The sequence below is a fragment of the Humulus lupulus genome, chromosome 2 (assembly GCF_963169125.1).
Source record: "Humulus lupulus chromosome 2, drHumLupu1.1, whole genome shotgun sequence".
Classification (NCBI taxonomy): Eukaryota; Viridiplantae; Streptophyta; class Magnoliopsida; order Rosales; family Cannabaceae; genus Humulus; species Humulus lupulus.
Window position 1 is genome coordinate 75,720,598 of NC_084794.1, and position 20,547 is coordinate 75,741,144.

Below are 20,547 nucleotides of genomic sequence, written 5' to 3' on the forward strand. Positions count from 1 at the left end.
CTAGTCATAAACCTAGTCACCACCAAACGATGCGGTGAAATCGATCCCCGAGCTCCTAGACCAAATTCTCAAAAACTGGAAAATTTGCCTTCCTGAATTATGACTAGCGTTGTACCGCCCAAGGAGCAACGCTGTAGCACTACTTACAGAACCCAGAAGGACCCTTATTGCTATAGCGCCCAAAAAGCAGCGTTGTAGCGCTCCTTACAGAACACAGAAATGAACACTGGTTTTTCCACCATTTCTCTGAACCCAAGCTTACCCAAATCATTCCCCAAGTGTACCCAAGTCTCAATTGGACCCAAAACTCCAAGTAAACAATATAAACAACACATATGCATCAAAAGCAAACCCAAACTCACATCCAAACTCCAAATCACTCAATGACCGAAAATTGCTCAAAGCTTAAACTAAACCAGAAACTTTTCAAAAGCTTAAAGGAATCCTTACCTTTAGAGAGGAATTCAACCCTAGGCTGCCTCCAATAACACTCCAAGCTTCAATCCTCAAATTCCCAAGCTTAAGTTCCTCAAAACTTCATCCAAAAACCCAAATTCAAGTATCATAAATCCAAAACCCTGAAGAACTTCAAGCAATACCCAAAATAAGAAAATGAAGCTCTTACCTTTTCTTGGATTTCGAAATTCCTAAGGCTTGGTAGCTGTTAATCCTCCTCCATTGCTTGAACTACTCCCAATTTCTCAAACCACCAAAATTCTCAAGCTTGTTCTTGACCTTTTCTTTCTAAAACTCTTGAGAAACTAAGTGAATATGATGGAGAGAGTGTTTGAACATGTATGGCTTTCCTTAAGCCAAGAGTTATCTAATTAATGCCCAAAAGACCATTCTACCCATCCCTCTAACTTAGTTCTGGGCTAACCCTTAAGGGTAGCTAGGTCCTTTAACCCTTTATCAAAAATGCCACCTTTTTACTCTTATTTCAACAACAACACTAACCTCAAGTTACTAATGGTTACCAATCTCAAAAGATATCAAATACCATATTTGTGACTCTCGGCTAATACCGCGAGACAAGGTCTCTCATGCCAGAAACATCGCACAAAGCTCAAAAGCATACCCTCAACGGGTTCAAATTACAAATATGCCCATAATAGCCAAATGGGGCCCACGTGCATATTTAATTCACCTAACACATGCATTTCTAATCATATAATCATCAAATTCACATATTAGCATAATTAAATCAATTATTGCACTCCTGGCACGCTAATCAAGGCCCTAAACCTTATTAGCAAATTTAGGGCGCTACAAGCAACATAGAGGGTAAAAGGTATTTATAATTGAGCTCGAGGGCTCGAGCATTTAATTCTTTATACCCCAATAAACATAGGCATGTAGGCCAAATTAATCACACAAAGAAAAGAAAATTAAAATCATTTCGGGCCCTTGCCCAGAGGAACTTCCGCCATAACCTCGATGATAAGATCCAACTTGGGAGAATGACCAGCTGTCGCAGCCTCTTTTTCCTGGGTTGTCTTGGCCTCCTCGGCTAGAAGTCAATCCTCGAGCATCATCTGCATGTTCGACTCCTCAGTGAATGACAAATCCATGTCCATGTTGCTCTGCCACGCCACAAACATGGTGTCATCTGCCATCACATTGAGATCCTTCTTCAGCTCCTCTGCTCGGAGATGGAGGTTTCCATTCTCCCGAGCGAGGTTCTCAAAGCGAGAGGCAGCGTGCGCAAATTCTTCTTTGGTCTTAGCGATCTCGTCTCGGACTCTGGCCAGCTCAGTGGCACGAGTTGAAGACTCCTTGCGACTGAAACGGAGCTCCTCCTGAACAGTTGTGAGGTCCGTTGACAACTTGTTGTGGGCTCCTCCATGGTCCGGGTCCTATCCGTTATATCTTCCAGCAGCTTTGCGTAAGTATCCTCAAGAGAAAACAACTTCGACTGCTTCGTGGCCAACTAGGTCTCCAACTCCAAGGCACAGACCTTGAGATTTTCCAAGTCCTTTTGGAGTAGCGAGTGCTCCACCAATGGGATCGTAGTCTCCTTAAGTTGTGCCATTTCCTCCCGAAGCTCCTTCAGCTCGAAGGACCTCATGGTAACGATGTCCCCAAGCCATTGGTTGAAGTCCGCACCCTGCATCAAAACAATACTTGTTAGCTCGGTGAAGAAATTAAATTAAAATGAGAGTTTAAGATTCGACACTTACCCACAGGGTGATGTGGCAGCTGACAACTATCAGTGAGATCTCATTATCACTACTATAGTGAGCGAGAAGCTGCGAAAGGGCATGTCACACAAGGACCCCACCAATCCCTGAAGTCTCTTTGCGACAAGTGGAGCCGTCCTTTCTCCAATCCTCCCCGCGAGAAGAGTCTCTAGCTTTTCGTGGCTAGGAGGGGCGACCGGACCCTGCGGTCTATCATCCCACACGTACTCTATGAGGACTTTGAAATCCTCGTTACCTTTGTGAGGACAGGCGTTTAAATACTCAACCACCCTTCTGTCTAAGTCTTCTCCCTTGAAGTGCTCAGGAAAGACCACCAGGTGAGGTGTCCTGACCAAAGGATAGTCAGACACCCTAGAATGGATTCCCTTTCCCTTCTGAGAGTACCCCTCATCTCGAGGAGGGGAGACCTTGAGGCCAATGCCCTCACCGAGAACCATTGGTCGTGAAGGAGTGGCCAACCAGGCAGCTTTCAGAACTACTGGAGCCACCGGAGGCGGAGGAGCGACCATTGGAGCCAAAGGCATAAATGTCAGGGCAAGAGCACCATGACCGATGCTTCCAGGGTGTCTATTTGAGAGGTCTCCGTTAACCTCGAGCACTTCTGCCTGACCAAGTTGGATAGGGCCATGCTTTCTGTACAAAGAAACATGTAAGGTTAGTTTTCAGAGGGAAAAGAAAATAAATTATTTATAAAAAGAAACATGCATGCAAGGCACAAAGAAGTCTCCTCGGGAACCACACCAAGACAAGGCTCCTCTAGGTGAAGAACATAATGGGAAAACTCACGGATGAGTCAGCCCATCTCTTGTGATATTGACAAAACCATATCACGAGAATCGGCGTCACCTTGCCCAGAGGCATGAACCCTTAAGGGTGTTTCGTCCTCTTCGGATGACAGAGAAAAATGTCGATAAGGTCTTGATAGTCCTGGTATTGCTCATCGATCCAAGGATGCCCCGAGATTTTCCCACACTCGAGGAGTGATGGCGAGAGTAAAGAGTATTTGAGACTAGTTCCCTCCCCTACATGATGAGCATAGTAAACAACTATTGAAGATTTACCTTGAGGCACAGAGGATTATTTGACCCCAGCTTCTCGGCTTCAAGCTCCTCATCCTTTCTCTCCTCCGCGATGGATTGGATCGCAAGTATGTTCTATGTGTGCTCCTCATGAAGACGTTGTCTGTACTCGTATTTAACCTTTGCCGCAATATACTCTGTCTGGAGCCTCGCCTCATAAAGTGACTTCTTCGAGTCACAAAAGCTTGTGCGGACCACGAGGCTTGTCCTTTGCCCCTCTCAAAGCAAGCCAAATTGCCGAAGATGGGCCTTGGTGATGAGAAAGTTGAGATTCATCTCTTCCTCGGGGATTTCATTCATTTTTTTGAACCTTTTGTTGTAGGCGTTAACGAAAGGTGTGCGACAGAAGAGACCTGGAAAACAAGCGGTTAAGACTAAGGAATGACCAGAAGAAGTGGTCCTTGTAGTCCCTCTCATGGTTCTCATTGTCGCTCAGGGCCTTGTACATCATCCCCGGGTACGTATGCATCATCAAAGTATAGTACCTGTCTCGCTTATCCTTCTTCGGGCATGGTCAGAAGTTATAGATGTACAGTATCTCAGCCTGAGAAGGAACATGCCAGTTCTACCTCTTGTACAAAAAAAATAGTCCGGCCAGCACCCGATATCCATTTGGGGACACCTGGAATGGAGCTATGCCGAAGAACTTCAAAAATTTGACATAGTATTGGTGCAGTGGAAAGGTTACACCAGCTTGTAGAAGAGATGAACTCCAGGCCCCAAGGCTGTGGACGTTCGTATGTGCTATCTCGACTTCTCGCGACAAGCACACCCACATGTCACAGGTGTCCACCCCATGGTGGGTTATGATCCTCTCCAGAGCACCTTGGTGTCTGAGCTTGTTGGGGGTCACCTCCGCCTCAAAACCCGTGCAGTATAGGTTTTGTCCGACAGCAGAGGGCCCATGTTTGCCTCTTCCTCCGAGAAGCTGTGTTGAAGGGGCATCTCCACTGCGGGGGACTGGTCTTCCCTTACCATAAGAGCTAGACTACTCTTCGCTTCTTTTCTCTTCTCGAGAAGTTTTCCTGCCTCTCGGGCCATCTCCAATATCTCAGAGTTGAACATGTAGAATTCCTATTGGTGTAGTTGTTGATGCTCCCTGGACATCTGAAACAAGAAACCAAGAAGTTAGCGTCATGACCCGAAGAGAGATAGGTCAAAAACGAGAACCCCTAAGACTACTGCTGGAGTGTCTCCGGGCCAAAAGCATGGTCGCCGGAGGGCACTACTGGAAGCTATGAACTTTACCAAAATTTGGGAATTTTCCAGATTCTGGTCGAATGTTCAGAAATGCGAAAAGTCACATACAAAGTGTAAGGGGCCATTTCGACCATTTTTAACGTCAAAATGTGCCCCAAAAAAAATGCTAAAACAAGTCAAAATCCTAGGCATGCACCTAAAACCCTCAAAAAAATTCAAAAATATGCTCAAAGCCAAACATGAGATAGGGAAGTAAAACATACTCGAAATGAAGCGCTTGTATGTGCTGAAGTGAGTAATGACTCTAAAAAATTGCTTGTTGTTTGACGAGAAGTATGATGATTCTCACCAGTCATCCAGAGCGTCGAGAACTCGAAGAATGGGGGAAATCTGGGAAACAATGAGGTGAAGAGGAAGAGAGGGTTTGTGGGCTCTTAGATTTTGAATTTCGAATGCCAAAAGTGATTTCCTGAGAGGCGGTTTTTGAGTTTATACTTGAAGATCTTGGGATGGAAGCAACTCCACCTTGACCGTGGATTACCTAAGACATAGGCACTTGAGAGTAATCCAACAATCAGAATCCAAGAGGCGTGGATTGTGATCATTAGCATTGGAAAATGACGCCTCGTGTATGGGACGAAATGACACCTAAGGTATGGATAAGACGTTTTGGGACGTGGAGTCGACTCCTCATTAATGACACGGATTGGTGGGCCTAGCAATAGGGAGTCGACACGTGGCACTACCTTTTCCAAGAGTGACGCCATGAAGAGCCCAAGCGTCTCCTCCCGAACCTTTTGAATTACTCTCTCAATCTAGGTCTCCACTATCCGCAGACAAGTGAAGACTTGGGGGAAAATGTTGTCCATGTTTTCACTAGAGGACAAGTGGAATTCATTAGAGGAGTAATTAGGCTCCTTGAGTGCTAGTGAGGTTTCCTACTATGATCTGGCTAGACGCAGATGTCTCCAAGTGAGGTGACGTCCTGAGGTATGTCCTCAAGGCACGGATGTCTCTAGGCGAGGCCACGTCCCATGATCCGTCTCCAAGGCATGGATGCCTCCAAGTAAGGTCATGCCCTAAGGACCATTCAAGTGGCCCTCGTTCACTTCATTCGCCAACCTCCCTCCCCCCCCCCCCCCCCCCCCCCCCAGATCTAGGATTCTTGTCCTCTGACCTGGAGTTGCTGCCAGGTTTCAGTCACTGTAGATGTGGCCAGCCAGAAGATCATCTGACAGCTTTTGGAGAGCCTTGAGTAGTGGTGTGGAGATTGTACACTCAACAAGCGACATTTCTCACAATTTCGGCTAACATGGGCGAACGTGCGTCGAATCCCAAAGTGGTCAGATACCTATTTCCCATACAATTGGTAGGCAACTTGCTGTAAATGGGCCTCGTGCAATCTACATGCGCCCATGGTCTATATTAATGCATCCCTATGTAATTAATTAGTATTTTACTCCCCAAATAATGTCCATTAAGGGCATTAATGACCTAGGCCCCTCTAAATAGGGCTGAGATATTTCCTTGTGAGGGGTTAGAAATTTTGGCAAGTTAAGCATTGTAAACTCAAAGCAATATAGACGCTGCCTGAGACTCCATTGAATCTTGCTCAAATAAGCTTCAAAATCACTAATACCAAAGACTCGTGGACTAGGACTCTTTTATAGCCTGAACCGTGTAAAATATTTATGTTATTTTCTTATAGTTTATGTCAAGTTCTTAGATTAGGTTGATAGCGAAAAAGACAATCAACACAACCCATAGATAAAACAATACCTCAAAATTAAAACAAATGCAATAGACTGCCACTCATAAATGTATCTAACAATTCAAAATAAATAAATAAATGAACAATAGAGCTCGACATTAATACTAAACAGAGCAATAAAATAGAAAAATCCAAACAATAGATAGAAGAATACCTCAAAATGCAATCCAATGCAACAGACAGTCACTGTTTAAGGTATTTGACAATTCAAAATCCAAAAAAGAAAAAAAGAAAAATAGAGGTCGACATTATTCATAGTATCGAAAAAAAAGAAACAAATCAAATAAATCGTAGGGAATGAACCAGACACAACGGAATAAAAAGAGAAATACCTCCACCGTATATAATCCTAACCACACCGCACTCAGCCACACTTGTCGTCGCCCCACTCTATTCGCCCAATTGCAGTTGTTCGCCTCCATTCGGCAAGTTGCAGAAAAAAGCAAGGAACAAACGGAAAGGAGGAAGATGAAGAAGAACAGTCGGTGAAGGTAAATGTTTTGAAATTAGTAAAGTAAAATATGAAAAGGTAAAGTAAATGTAAAAAAATAATATCAAATTGTTAATATAAAATAAACAATGATATTACATAAATACCCCTCCAATTTAACAAAATTTCATTAAGAATAATATGACATAATCAGACTTAGTTACAAAATTATTGGGAAAAAATCAATAAAATTGATAATGATATATAAAAAGCCATAAGATAATTAGTTTGAAAAGTCCATATTTTTGTAAACTTCATTTAAAAAAGTCATATAAATCATAATTTATGCTAAATTTATTGTAGAAGTATTTTAAAAAGTGGTTTTTTCTAAAAGCTTTATCAAACTGTTTTGTTCGAATGATGAATTGGATAATATATTCTAGGCCTAGATTTGAGCCCGGCTCTTGTGGAACTCCAATATGGGTTGCTGCCTCTCTTAGTAGTTTCTCATTAATGGCACTTGTTTTTTTAAAATTCATTACATATTACAAATGATGTATACATTGTAGTACAAAACATGATAATGATCATCAATTATATTTACAATATCCAATCTGATACAACCTACCAAGAACACTCATGGGGAAGGAGTGACGGACATCCAGCAAAAACCAAAATAGCACTACTACTTTAGGAGACCACTACCAAAACCATAGAGGACAAATACCTGCATATATACATATTTACAAATTTTTAGCTAGCTTGAGTCCAGCTTTAGCCCCAACCTCTTGGTACAAATCAAGAGGCCCCCACCGCTAGGCCAAACCCACGGTGGTTCATTAATGACTCTAGTTGAAGTAAGATTTCTTGTGTGTGGCATTATATGCTTTAATTTTACAATTTCTGGTTGAAGATATAATATTTAAATAATGTAAAGAAAAAAAATTGAGAAATTGATATATGACATAATATAAAAAAATATTTTTGTCTTAATTTTGTAATTAAAATAATTAATATAGAATTATACAGTGGTATAACTACAATTTGTCTCGGTAATCAATAGTCCCCTTAAAAAATCTAAGAAACAATTTTTTTATTTGTTAATTATAGAATATTGGGATATTAGCGGCCAAACCACCTCCTAACCTTTTCAAGTTGACGCACTTATAAACTCAATAAAAAAATTTGACAAAAATACCCCCAATTGTTACATTTTTCCTGCAGCTATCCACTTTTGGATGTTAAGTGCCAACGAGGACTGACAAAGGTCCATGTGGCATAAATTAATTTGTCCACGTAGTTGATGACATGTCACTTACTTAATGAGATTGATTTTTTTACTAATCTTACCCCAAAAAATAAATAATAGAAATTAAAAAATTTTAATTTAATTTTACTTAATTAATATATTGTATTAACCAAGAAAAACATGAGTTACTAACAATTTTAATTTTAAAAATAAAAATTTTAAATTTAAAAGAACTTTTTTTCCTTGATCTTCTTCCGAACAACCCCACACTTCGAGGGTGTTTGGCATTGTTTTATGTTTTCTGTTTCAAAATTGTGTTTTCAAAAATGAGAATAGAAAACAGTTTTTGTAGTTTTCAAAATATAATGGTGTTTGGCTATTGTTTTCTAAAAACAGTTTTCAAAAACCAAAAAACCAAAAACATGTTTGGATGATAAAAAAACAAACAGTTTTTAGAAAACATATTTTTTTACAATAATTATTTTAATACTTATTATTATGATTTTTTTTAATAAAAATGCAATATGTCACATACATATTTAATCTAACTTAGTTATAATATTGCTAATTTTCATATAAATTAACAATATATCATATTGTTTGAAAAAATATATAATCTAAAAAATATATAAATCATTTTTACAAGTAAAATATCAATAAAAAATTATAATGCTTAAAAAATATGAGAAATTTTAAATTTTAAATTTTAAATAAAATATTTAATCTAAAGTATATAGAAAATCAACATTAATCTACAATATGTCCCCATAAACACAATTTGAATACTAAATTTATTTTATAGTAATAAAATATAGTTGACTCATTTATATTATTATAAGCTTTCCACATAGCTTGAGCAATACGATCTCGACATCTTGCCATTGCTGTAGCAGATTCATCAGATAAATTGACTTCACATCTTGACACACTAGTGTTAGCTTCCTCTAAGTTGTCTTCACCCTCAAGTTCTTTCTCTTCCCATTCTCTAAACATATGATCATACTGTGTGCGTTGACGAATAAAATTATGAAGAGTGCAGCAAGCAATAACTATCAAAGGTTGTCTACTCAATTTGTAAGGTGGCATCATCTTCAATATAGGAAAACGTGCTTTTAGTACACCAAAGCATCGTTCAATGACATTCCTAAGAGAAGAATGCCTATAATTGAATAGTTCTTTCATACCACGTGGTCGATTACGTCCACTATTGTATTCTTGCAAATGATATCTTTCACCACGATATGGTGGGAGAAAACCTTTTGTCCATGGAAACCCAAAATCCAAAACACTGTATTCACCTTCATAATAAAACATGTCAAAAAGAAAAATTAGTTTTCTATATGCACCATCACATAAATTATAAAATAATAATTCAATCCTAGGCTTTCAATACCTTATTTAGGCAATGGAAACTTATATTTAGGTTTCGTAATTGCATCTATAAATACCCTGGAATCATTTGCGGTGCCCTCCCAACCAGCAGATACAAAGTCAAAGTTACAAGCACACAAGACATTTTGTGTTACCACGTTTTTTCGGCCTCTGTAACTGACTTGCTTATCTGTAGGGACACATGCACTCACATGTGTTCCATCAATGGCACCAATGAAATTCTGATAGTACAAAAATCCAAAACCATTATAAACATTTATCGAAGAAAAATGTAAAATAAAAATATGTGAAAATATAATTTATATATAAAGTTATAATACATTGGATGTATATTAAGTACCTGAAACCATGGGTAGTATTTTGAGGAGTTGACAATATGAGAAGGTAACAGAGATTGAGTTGGTCGAATGATATCCTGTCCTAATTTACATATTGTCTTTAATGTTAAATGGAAGTGCCTATCAATAGTTTCAAGGGAATGTTGAAATCGGTCAGCTATAAGTCTCATTCCCACATTTTAACCAACAATTATAAGGAAAATGGCAACTGCTTCTTCAACTTTAATCTCTCGTGTGTCCTTAATGTATTCCTTTTGTTTTAAACAAGTACAAAGCTCGATGAATACATTTTTATCCATTCGCAATAATTCATAGCATGTTCTCTCATGACCACCTAATAACTCTCTCACAAAATCTTCTCCACATAAAGAAGATGTTCTTTGAGGGACTTTCTCGATAAACTTTTCATTGTAATCACTTAAAAAGTTTAGCATCAAAAAATCTGAAAAATCATCAAAATCACTATCTGCAGAAGATGAACTAGAATCATCTATTTGATTACTCCGAATCCTGCAAATTATTTGACATGCATAATAAACTTAGAAAAAAACAATACGTATTTGAAACTAATAACAAAGTCTCCACTAGATTATCTTAACATAACATACCATAATAATGTCAAGCACACATAAAGTAAAACTCAAAGCCTACACAGTCAAACATATCACATTATAGTCAAAGCCTATCTAACCAAGCTCTCTTTCTAATAGTAGACATATTAATAAAAATCTCTCTCCAATCTGGATCCTTAAATTTCGCAATAGCTTTCATGTAGGCATCATCACTGACTTCTTCCATTCCTTCGAGGATTTGCATACAATTTGTGAGAGAAAACTCATGATTTTGGCTTCCTCACCCTTCGGTTGTACTCTTGTATTTTTCAGCTTTAGCTAAAGTGGCCTCTGCTCTTACTTTAGCTACCTCAGTCCATGCAACAATTGTATCACTCATTTGTTGTGATCTTTGTCTCTTAGCTCTTCACTCTGTACTTGTAGTTGTTGAATTTTTTGTTGAACGTTTAAAAACATCATCAACAAGCCGAGAGCAACTAGTAGAATCATTCTCATCAATATCATGGGCGTCTATGCGATCAAATTCATTCTCCATTTCCCTTTCATCATCAGTGTTGGGCGGACCTGAAGTAGCAGAACGATGGAACTGACCAGTGGCAGTTGACTTACTAAAAATTAGTTCCAGTAATACAAAATGATCACATCCATTCTTGCGATATTGTGTTGCATTTGGGTGTGCCTAAAATAAAAAAGAAAACTAGTTTCATCACTTAATTTGATTCAAGACTAATTTTTTATATAAATAATAGACTTAGTTTGTTCTTACCCTTAGATAATTCTGCCATATTTCCTCAGAAGAACCACAGTATTAGTTTCACGATCCCATCCAAATCCAGTTTGTTTCAACAACTCAGCAAACTCGCGATACTTAGTGCGCAACCTATTGAACTTTTGCTTAATTTGTTTGATTAAGTATTTCCGCTTACTTTTAATTTGCAACTCAAGAATTTTCGCCCATGTTTTTTGAGCCAAATTGACCACTTGCCATATTTCCTTTATTCACTTCATCAACCATGATATCGATGAAAATCTTCTCTATAGTTGGTCCCCATAAACATGCATCATCAACATCTATGATCTCAATGGTCATATTTCAAATCTAGCAATATTCCATACCATAAATTATCTTAGAGCATAGCCAATATAAGACACTAGACACAAATATTATAATCAATAAATCCTATTTATTTCCTATTAGCTTATAACCCCACTCCTTGAGATCAGCCCTGTCATTGCCTACACAATCATATGATAAAGGAAAGGTCTCTAATGAGGCAATAGTTAAACAAAACACTTCAACTTTGGCCATTGCACATTGCCCAATGCCTAATGCCATATAGAAGAGCAATCTAGCATGTCAACCTAGAAAATCAACATTGTTATGTCTTCTCTTTCCAAAATCTATTCCAAGAAAATCCATTGCACTGGACAACTCCCTACTCTCAACAGAAACATCTTTATGTAATGAAAAAAAATATAAATCCTTATAAATTTATACACATAGAAATTTTTTACAGTCAAATATGATTACTCTAGAATGCAATCTTGACTATTCATTTATGCTAATAGGCAATGTTGATAAATAAGTAGAAATGTTGCATATATATACCCTAATATATATCATAGTAAAATTTTATGTAACATAGGATTAATAAATGTGATCAAAGTAGTTTATATTTTAGTGTAACAATGAACTTATGAACTTAAAGTTGAGACAAACACATAGCAATACCAATTATACACTGATAAACCTTTCATGACCAAAAGAATAACATAAATTAAAATAAGATTGTCAAGCAATACATTGATATAATAATCAATTCAATTGAAAAATTAGAGAAAAATAATGCAATAATTACAAATTTTACCTGCAATAAGAACACCCACTTTACTCAATGTTCCACATTTTCCAGACAAGTACTTTCGGGGGTTGCATCCTGAACCTAGAACTGGAAGTGAATCTGAAACACAACAACGAAACAATGATTAGTAACATAAGGAACTTGAAGTTGCAGAGGTTTAATGAAACTATCCTTCAGATTTCACAAGTTCATCCAGCTTAACACCACAGACTCAAAAACATCTTTTTCTGCAAAAGTAGATTATTAGAGTGAACAAATCTCAACACTCCTATTTCCACTTTCATCAATATTCTAATCTAAATCTTATATTGCTTTATTAAATTTTGTAACCTTATAAGAGGTTAGCGCGATTTGAACAGTGCAAACATAAAAATCAGTACTAGATGGGAGTATGTCCCCTTCATCGACCATGAGCCAGAAAGAAAAAGAAAAATGTCATGACATTAATGTTTATCAAACAGTAAATCATCCATTCGTGCAAGAGCCTAATTGAACACATAGTTGTCTGAAGCAGATTTTGAAGTTTTTTTTTTTTCATTTCCAAAAAATGTGAATGATAATGATCAAAAAGCCTGCTGGATCTGTCAAAGTGAAGATGGAATACTGAAGTGGGATTAAGTGGTGATGGCAATTGTTTCAGTAACTTGGATGAAGGGTACTAGTCTAATTTTCGAAGAGCAGGAAACAGAGCTGGTTATTTTGAGGGAAAATGCCAAATTTTAGCTTGTACTTTGCCTCTAGTTTCCTCATTTCCTTTTGTTCTCCGCTTTTGAGGTTTACACCTCTACCCCCTTGTAATTGTTTTCTAATCCTATCCATTTGATTTTTGTTTCTTATGAAGAGAACAATAATAGTTTATCACCAAACCTAATCACACCACAACCAAACCTTATGGTTTGGTGGACAATATTATATTATAACATCCCAAGTGCAATCAACCTCCTTGCTGAAAATTTTGGAAGAGGTTACCTCCAACCTAAACGACAAAGACAGTAGTAAATTCTTGACTTATGTAGGTTGTTTATTTGAATCAGTTTGGAAGGAAAGAAACAATATACTTTTTAGGGAAGACAAACTCCCACTATGCTCATGGTGCAGTTGATAGACTAAATATGGAGAGAGTTCGCTGAAAACAAGACAGACTGTTTTAGTTTGGCTGACCAAAGTACAGGACTAAGCTCTCCCCATTCAATTCCCTCTGAGGTATCGAAAATTATCTTTTGTGATGCCTCTTGCAAAGAAAATGTGGTTGGATTGGCTGTTGTGATGATGGATGAGGAACTGGGAGAATCAAGGCAAGTTTTAAAGAGAGAAGAGGCTCAGACTCCAATGGAGGCAAAGATTAAGGCCATTAACTTGGTTGTAAAGTGGGTAGTTGCTAGAAGTTGGACAAAAATAGTGGTTCTATCGCATGCAAAACTTATGATTAGTAACATAAGGAACTAGAAGTTGCAGATGTTTAATTTAGATTTAAAAATTGCATATCAGGTGGAGCAAATTCTAGCAGAGATAGCCTTCACAATATTTACAGCAGAGGTCAACATTTTTTTAGCAAATGATCACCACTACTACATACTAACCTAATACTCTTTACATATGATCTCTATTCATGTTTTTATCTATTTTTGCAATTATTTATACAAAGTTCAGCATTATTTCACGGGTGATTTTTTCATCTCAGTGGTCTTTCTGTAGGGTGGCAAGTTAACTTAAGGTAAATGATTTGATTATGGTCTATTTAAATTTTCTTGGTATTCACAATTGCCTTTCTCTTCCACCTATTAAATGGTATGTTCTTTAATATTTAATTATTCCTTATTTCAATTGTATGCCTTCCTAAACATGAGGGCAGTTGGTTCATTATTACTGAATTGTAGAAAAAGTCTCACATAAGAAATCTACCTATCATGTGTGCATATTTTTCTTTGATACAAAACTTGAGAAATATCTATAAGAGATGTCAAGTAATGACCACTACTTTTCCAAGGATAAATTGAGGAGTCCAGCTCACCTAAAGAACAGAGTATATATATACCCAACACCCATAAAAAACAGAGTATATATATAAACAGAGTATATATATACCCAACACCCATAAAGGAATTATACAACTATACTAACTAAATTTCCTCAATAAACCAAACAGATTTCCCACTCCTTCAACTAATATATGTGCTGGTGATTCAAGTGGAAAGAAAATCAGATAGAAATAGTTGAAATAAACATAACCCACAGTAATATATACAATAAATGAGACATACATAAAGTGAAATCATCTAGACATCTGATAGAGGAATTTCTTCGAACAGTTGGCATGCAAATTGAATCATGAACATAACTAAAAATACAAGAACAAAATGAAAAAGAAACAAATATATATATATGCAAGAGTTGCAGTACCAAAACAATCTATACACGTTCTATATAACAAACTTCTACATGTAATCATCCAAATACAACAATATCCATAAACACACTCAAAGGGTCTTTCATCAATCAATACTGTTAAAAAAAAGAACTTAGACTTGAGGTTTACCAAAACAAGAGCAACAAAAAATATATAGAACCAGGCGAATGTATATAAATATATAGATGATACGTGTGCAAGTGTGTATATATATAAATATATAGAATGAGATACCTTAAAAAACCAGGCGAATGGCAGAGTGAAGGTCTAGCTGCAACATCAAGATATGATCTGCAAAAGAGGATCAGAGATCTTTTCTATGTGAGGAGATGTTAAATCATAAGAGAGAGAAAAATTAGGGCACAAAAGTGTGTAAGATAAGAAGAACACACAATTAAAATGTTGAGACAATTAATTTGTGCGTGGAGAATGTACTCAGAGACAGAGAGATGGAGGAGAAGGAGCTCAAAGCTCCATTAAAGTTCATTGACTGCTTAAGAGAAAAATGAGAGAATTGAGAACAACTTTTGAAAACAGAAATAAGGTATTTTCTACCTTCTTGTCTTTTTTAACTCAGATTTTAAAAATCTGTTCTAAAAAAACAAAGCCAAACATATCGTTTGTTTTCCAAAAACAATTTTCTATTTTTTAGAACAGAAAACTGTTTCTGATTTAAGGAGCCAAACAGGCCCTTCATTTTCTTGTTCTTCAAACTTCATCAAAAAACCTAAGAACACGCCGATTGGAGAAAAGCAAGATATTATCACTGAAATCCACTACTTGAGTCTCATGGGTTACACAGCAGATGGGCAGGGGCTGGGTGTTTGGAGACGGCGTGGGGGCTGTGTGCTTAGGGACGACGTTGGTGGGTTCAAAGCCAATGTTGCTAGGTCGACGGAGCGACTGGATAGATCTAAGGACAACGACTGATGGGAACGGAGGCTGTGTACTCAGGGACGAAAGGTATGGGTTCAAAGTCGGTAGATATGAGGTTAGGATCAACACTGAAGCTCCACTCTTCTTAGCCAACTTGCGGGATGCAGATCTGGTCTGATCCGTCAACAAGAGAGCAAAGCGAAGGGAAAAGATTTGACCAGCACCGTCGTCCTCGTGTGTCGCCCCCAACCGCCATCTGCAAACTCCGGTGAGTTGATGATGTTTACTTTCGTGAAGCTCTAATAATTTTTCTGGGTATATTCTTTGGTTCTATGTTTGTATGTATATAAATATGTATGTGTGTGTATGCTTGTTAGACATTTTTGAAATTTTTTGGATTGATGGTTTTACAGGTTGTTGAGATTTTATATCTAGAAGGCATTGTTTGATCTGATTTTGTGAAAGAGTATCAAACCTTATGTTTTATGAGAGAGATGAGTTTTACAGGATGTGTTCTTTGTTTTTTACAGTGGGTTTTGGGTATGTATTTCAAAATTTTAGATTTTCTGGGTTTGAATTTGTGATCTTGAACTGCAATGTTTTTAATTGAACTGAGACGGAGTGTGAGTGAAGTGGAGATGAAGTTTTTTTAAAAAATTATGTTTTTGGGTTTAATATTATTAGTTAAATTAAATTAAATTTTTAAATCTTTAAGGGTAAGATTTGAAGAAAAAAAAAATCCATGTCATTAAGTAAGTGACATGTCATCAAATACGTGGAGAAATGAATCTATGCCACATGGATCGTTATCTGTCCTCGTTTGCACTTAATGTCCAAAAGTGGACAAGTACAAGGAAAATGTAAGAATCGGGGTATTTCTGTAAAAAAAATTATTGGGGTTATAGTCAACACGAAAAAATTTGGAAGTTTTGCCGCAATTATCCTAGAGTATCTAATCTCTTCGAAAAAAAATAATTATATAGAAATTGGTGACTAAAGTTCTCATTTTTTTCGAAATTAAAGCATTCAAGTTAGCAATAGCCTTAAATAACAACAGTTCGGAGAAATTATACAACAATTATGTAATATATGAGACTTTTGCAAAAAAAAAAATTGTCAAGAGACTAAAATGCTACATTTGTAAAAGAACTTAGATTTTAGACGGCAATTACTCTATATGTTATATAGATTGGTTTCATTGATCTTGTTACATTACTCTAATTAAAAGATTTTTTATTTTTAAAAAAAAAACTCGTATGTATAATAATGTTTCTCAGTTTTGACTACTTTTGTCATTGAAATGGGGTTAGCTAAAAAGCTGAGGTGTAAATTATCTGCTGTTCTTGTTTCATTTTGGTTTGTCCTGCTTTTCCTTTATTAGAAAGAAAAAAACTGAAAATGAATTTTTTATTAATACTTCTAATTGTACAACATGTTAGTTGGTAATACCAACCGCCACTAAATTAGTGAAATCTACAGAAACATAATCCCAATTGATACTCACTCCTTGTCCTCTGCACTTCTCCACCACCTGATCAATGATTCTCCACCTTAGCTAGATGCACTAGTAGCCATTATTCTTTAACTCATTTTTTGATTCTTGATCCTTATCTTCTTTTTTGTCAGCCAATGCCTTCTTTTGGGTTTCTTCCTCAGCTTTGAGCTTCTCTTCCTGCTTGGCCTTCTCTAGACCTTGGATTAGACTCTGCAGAGAGATTTCAGCTTGCCCAGAAATAATTTTCTTGGGCATCAGATGCTCTGCTACCTCAGCAGGGGTTATTTTGGCTTCCCCCAACAATCTATCAATTGTGGGGAACAATGGGTTGTCATCAATACAAAGATAGTTCTTGGCCAAAACTTTGAAAGCTTCAAAACCACAGTAAGACAATTCAATATGCTTGTCCATTCTCCCCTTCCTAATGAGAGCCGGGTCAAGTTTCTCCACATAATTAGTAGTGAAAACTATGAGCCTCTCTCCCCCACAAGCCGACCAAATCCCATCAATGAAATTCAAAAGACCAGAAAGAGTCACCTGGCTGTTTTTATCTTCTTTCTCCTCTTTTTTCTCTTTCTGTTCTTTTCCATCTTCCTCTTCCTTTTTCTCCTTATTCTTCTTCTTTTTTCTCTGTCCAGTCAACTCTAGTGAACAATCAATGTCCTCAATCACAATAATGGATTTGCTTGATGTCTCAATCAGCAGCCTTCGCAGGTCAGTGTTGTCCCTGACAGCAGTCAACTCAAGGTCATAGATGTCATAGTTTAACAGATTGGCCATGGCAGAAATCATGGTTGACTTCCCAGTTCCTGGAGGACCATAAAGCAAATAACCTCTTTTCCAAGCTCTCCCAATTCTTGCATAAAAGTCCTCTGCTTGGCTGAACGCAATCAAATCATCAATGATATCCTGCTTCTTCTCTTCTTCCAAAGCCAGTGTCTGAAAAGTTGCAGGGTGCTGAAACACAACATGGCTCCAATAGGAACCATGGTTGGTATACAGCTTTCTTTGCCTGTTCCTCACTTTAATGGCCTTACCCTCTTTCAGAACATGATTCAGGTAAGGCCCAACAATGAGTTCTCTATGCCGTTTATGGAAAGTGAGAATGTAGTATCTTCTCTCATCAGAAACTTGGTAGAAAGAAACTGTCTGAGTTTTGGAATTATTTTTACCTGAAGCCCACCAGAGCTTTGCTCCTTGGAATTCATCAACCACCTCTTCATGATCATCCATGCTTAGAACAAGGGACTGGTTGTTGTTCTTGACTACGTCAGCCTTGAGCCTCTTTGCATGGAGTGAGGAATTCGTGCTCAAGTAGTTTTCAATGGCAGAGTAAGCCTCACTTCGCATGAGACGTTCCCCAGTGAGCTCATTGAACCTGATTTGAATATAGGGGTAAAGATGACTCGCAAATCTTAGAGAGTATTTCTCAAGGTAATTTCGAAGCTGATTAGGGAAAAATTGTTGAAATATTGCCCAAAGGAACATTAAGCCACCAAGATAGGATCCCAGCTGAGCAAGCGACTCCTTAGACTCCATGAACATGTTTTTCTGTTACAAAATGTTTTGCAGGGTTGTTTGAGAGTACACTCTTTTCAGATGTGTTTTGTGTACTTTTTATAAAGGAAGTAAAGTTTACACTTAGCTGGCTTCTCTTTCGAAATGTATTGGCTGTGGCCCCATTTGAATAGAGAGAGGAGAAAATTTGTTCATAAATTGACAACTATCTTTGTCTCTATCCTCAAGGGTCGGCAAAGGATACACGACATAGTGGTCACAGGTCAGCGTATGGTCTTTCTGATCAGGGGTTAAATAGATTGTATATAATTGCACGGCACAGCACAGCACAGCATACTATATTCTTTTTCTCTTCTGCTTTCTTTTTATATAAAATACTCGCATACTACTCAAAATACGTCACTATCACTACGGTGAGGTCATGTTTCAATGCATACATATTCATTTCCTTGGTGAATTTTAAAATGTGAAATGAGGAATTTCCAGGAAAAGGCGATTTGGGGAAGAACGACTCCTGTAGTCATCTTGAGTGTTTTTAATCATAATGGTAAAGAGAACTTACAAATCACCTTTAGTCTTTTATGTAAATATATATAAAAGGTTGTTTGTCCACAAAACCATATCTTTCAGCTAGATTGGCTTTCAAACTAGTGGATGAGTTGTCATTGCGATGTGTGCGTTAAAATTGATGGACTTATTGGTTATGATATGAATATAACACACTTTCAGGCTTCTGCATATGAAAACCACTACGAAAAAGTTGTAATTTGATGACCTTAATATTTAATATTAATTTATTATGCCAAACAAAAATCAACCAAACTTCACCTACCATAATAATTTACATTTCAGCACGCGAATTTAAATTCTTTAGGATGTAAGTTGGATTGTATTTTTTTTAACTGGCCATCAAATTTTTTAGTCATAATATATATATATTACTTTTATTTACAACAAAAAATTGTTTGGGATTAAAAAATAATATTAGATTAGTAAAAAAGAACGATATAAATTGTTAAAAAAAATGATATAATTTGTTAGGACTAAAAATACATTTAATCACAATAAATTATGATTCTTATAACTGATATTTTTAACCACAAATTTCTTAGTCAGGACCATAAATATAATCGTGTTTTTTTTTTTGAGATGAAATACATACGAAAACAGGCAAGACTCAAACACCCAGGAGGGCCTTGTCTTCAGCAAGAGCCAAGGACGCCATCGGGGGAACTCCACCTTCCCAAAAGCCAGTTGCTTGATGCCGAATAGCAAATTTGGCTATCAAGTGAGCAACAACGTTCGTCGATCTGGGACCAAACCGAACGGATGAAATTCTATGATCCTCTGCCTCCCTCTTAATATCAGCCACAAGTAAGTCTAGATCACCACTCTCTTCCGGTGGTCTATTTAGCATACCAACCGCCAGGCTACAATCCGAAACTATCAGACCACCGTTAAGATTTAACCTCTTACTGAGTTTAATGCCCTGTTGGATGGCTAGCAATTCAGCCACAAGTAGGTCATAGGCACAATTTATGAATGTACTTCTTGATGCGATTACCTTTCCCAAACTGTCCCTGATTATCGCTCCACTACTACAACAGCCTTGATTCTTGTTCACTGCTGCATCCACATTAATCATGAGCTCTCCCTCAACAGGAGCAGTCCACGCTTTATAAGTAGAATTGGTTTTGTATGAAGTGGCAGCTTGGCTTTGAACAAACTCCTCATGATAGTTGGCCGCCCAGTCCACCACAGCGGTAGCCTCCGGATTCCATTTCTTGAAGAAAGCATTGTTGCGACTGTTCCAACACTGCCATGCCAAAATAATAAAGAACCCAAATTTGTCTTTGGGAAGCTGAAGAGAAATCCTGGACAAGAAGGAGATTGGGTCCTCCAAATTCCTTCTTTTAATGATCTTGTTGAACCCCGCCACCTTCCAGACCTGTTTATTCTTTGGGCATTGCCATATTGCGTGATACCAGTCCTCTCTTTGGCTAGAATCCCCACACCTGCAGCAACCATGGTCCTTCCTGAGTTTCCTGCAAAATAGAACACTGTTAGTGGGAAGCCACCTGTTGCTTAGCTTCCATAGGAATTGTTTAATTTTAGGAGGGACGCTCATACTCCACAATTTTTTCCACCAACTTTCAG

The 20,547-nt window shown here is 37.4% G+C and overlaps 1 protein-coding gene and 1 long non-coding RNA gene across 2 annotated transcripts; one reads left to right on the plus strand and one right to left on the minus strand.

Moving 5' to 3' along the window:
• The first annotated feature begins 14,902 nt into the window (after nucleotides 1-14,902).
• On the plus strand, nucleotides 14,903-15,798 carry LOC133818050 (uncharacterized). The gene is made up of 2 exons (XR_009885766.1): nucleotides 14,903-15,045; nucleotides 15,190-15,798. It is a non-coding gene; the product is annotated as an uncharacterized LOC133818050 (long non-coding RNA).
• A 967-nt stretch (nucleotides 15,799-16,765) lies between these two features.
• Nucleotides 16,766-18,455, minus strand: LOC133818049 (AAA-ATPase ASD, mitochondrial-like). Its single transcript, XM_062250737.1, has one exon. It carries the CDS (start codon nucleotides 18,415-18,417, stop codon nucleotides 16,942-16,944), a length of 1,476 nt encoding a protein of 491 aa, XP_062106721.1. The 5' UTR covers nucleotides 18,418-18,455; the 3' UTR covers nucleotides 16,766-16,941.
• Between the last annotated feature and the right edge of the window lie 2,092 nt (nucleotides 18,456-20,547).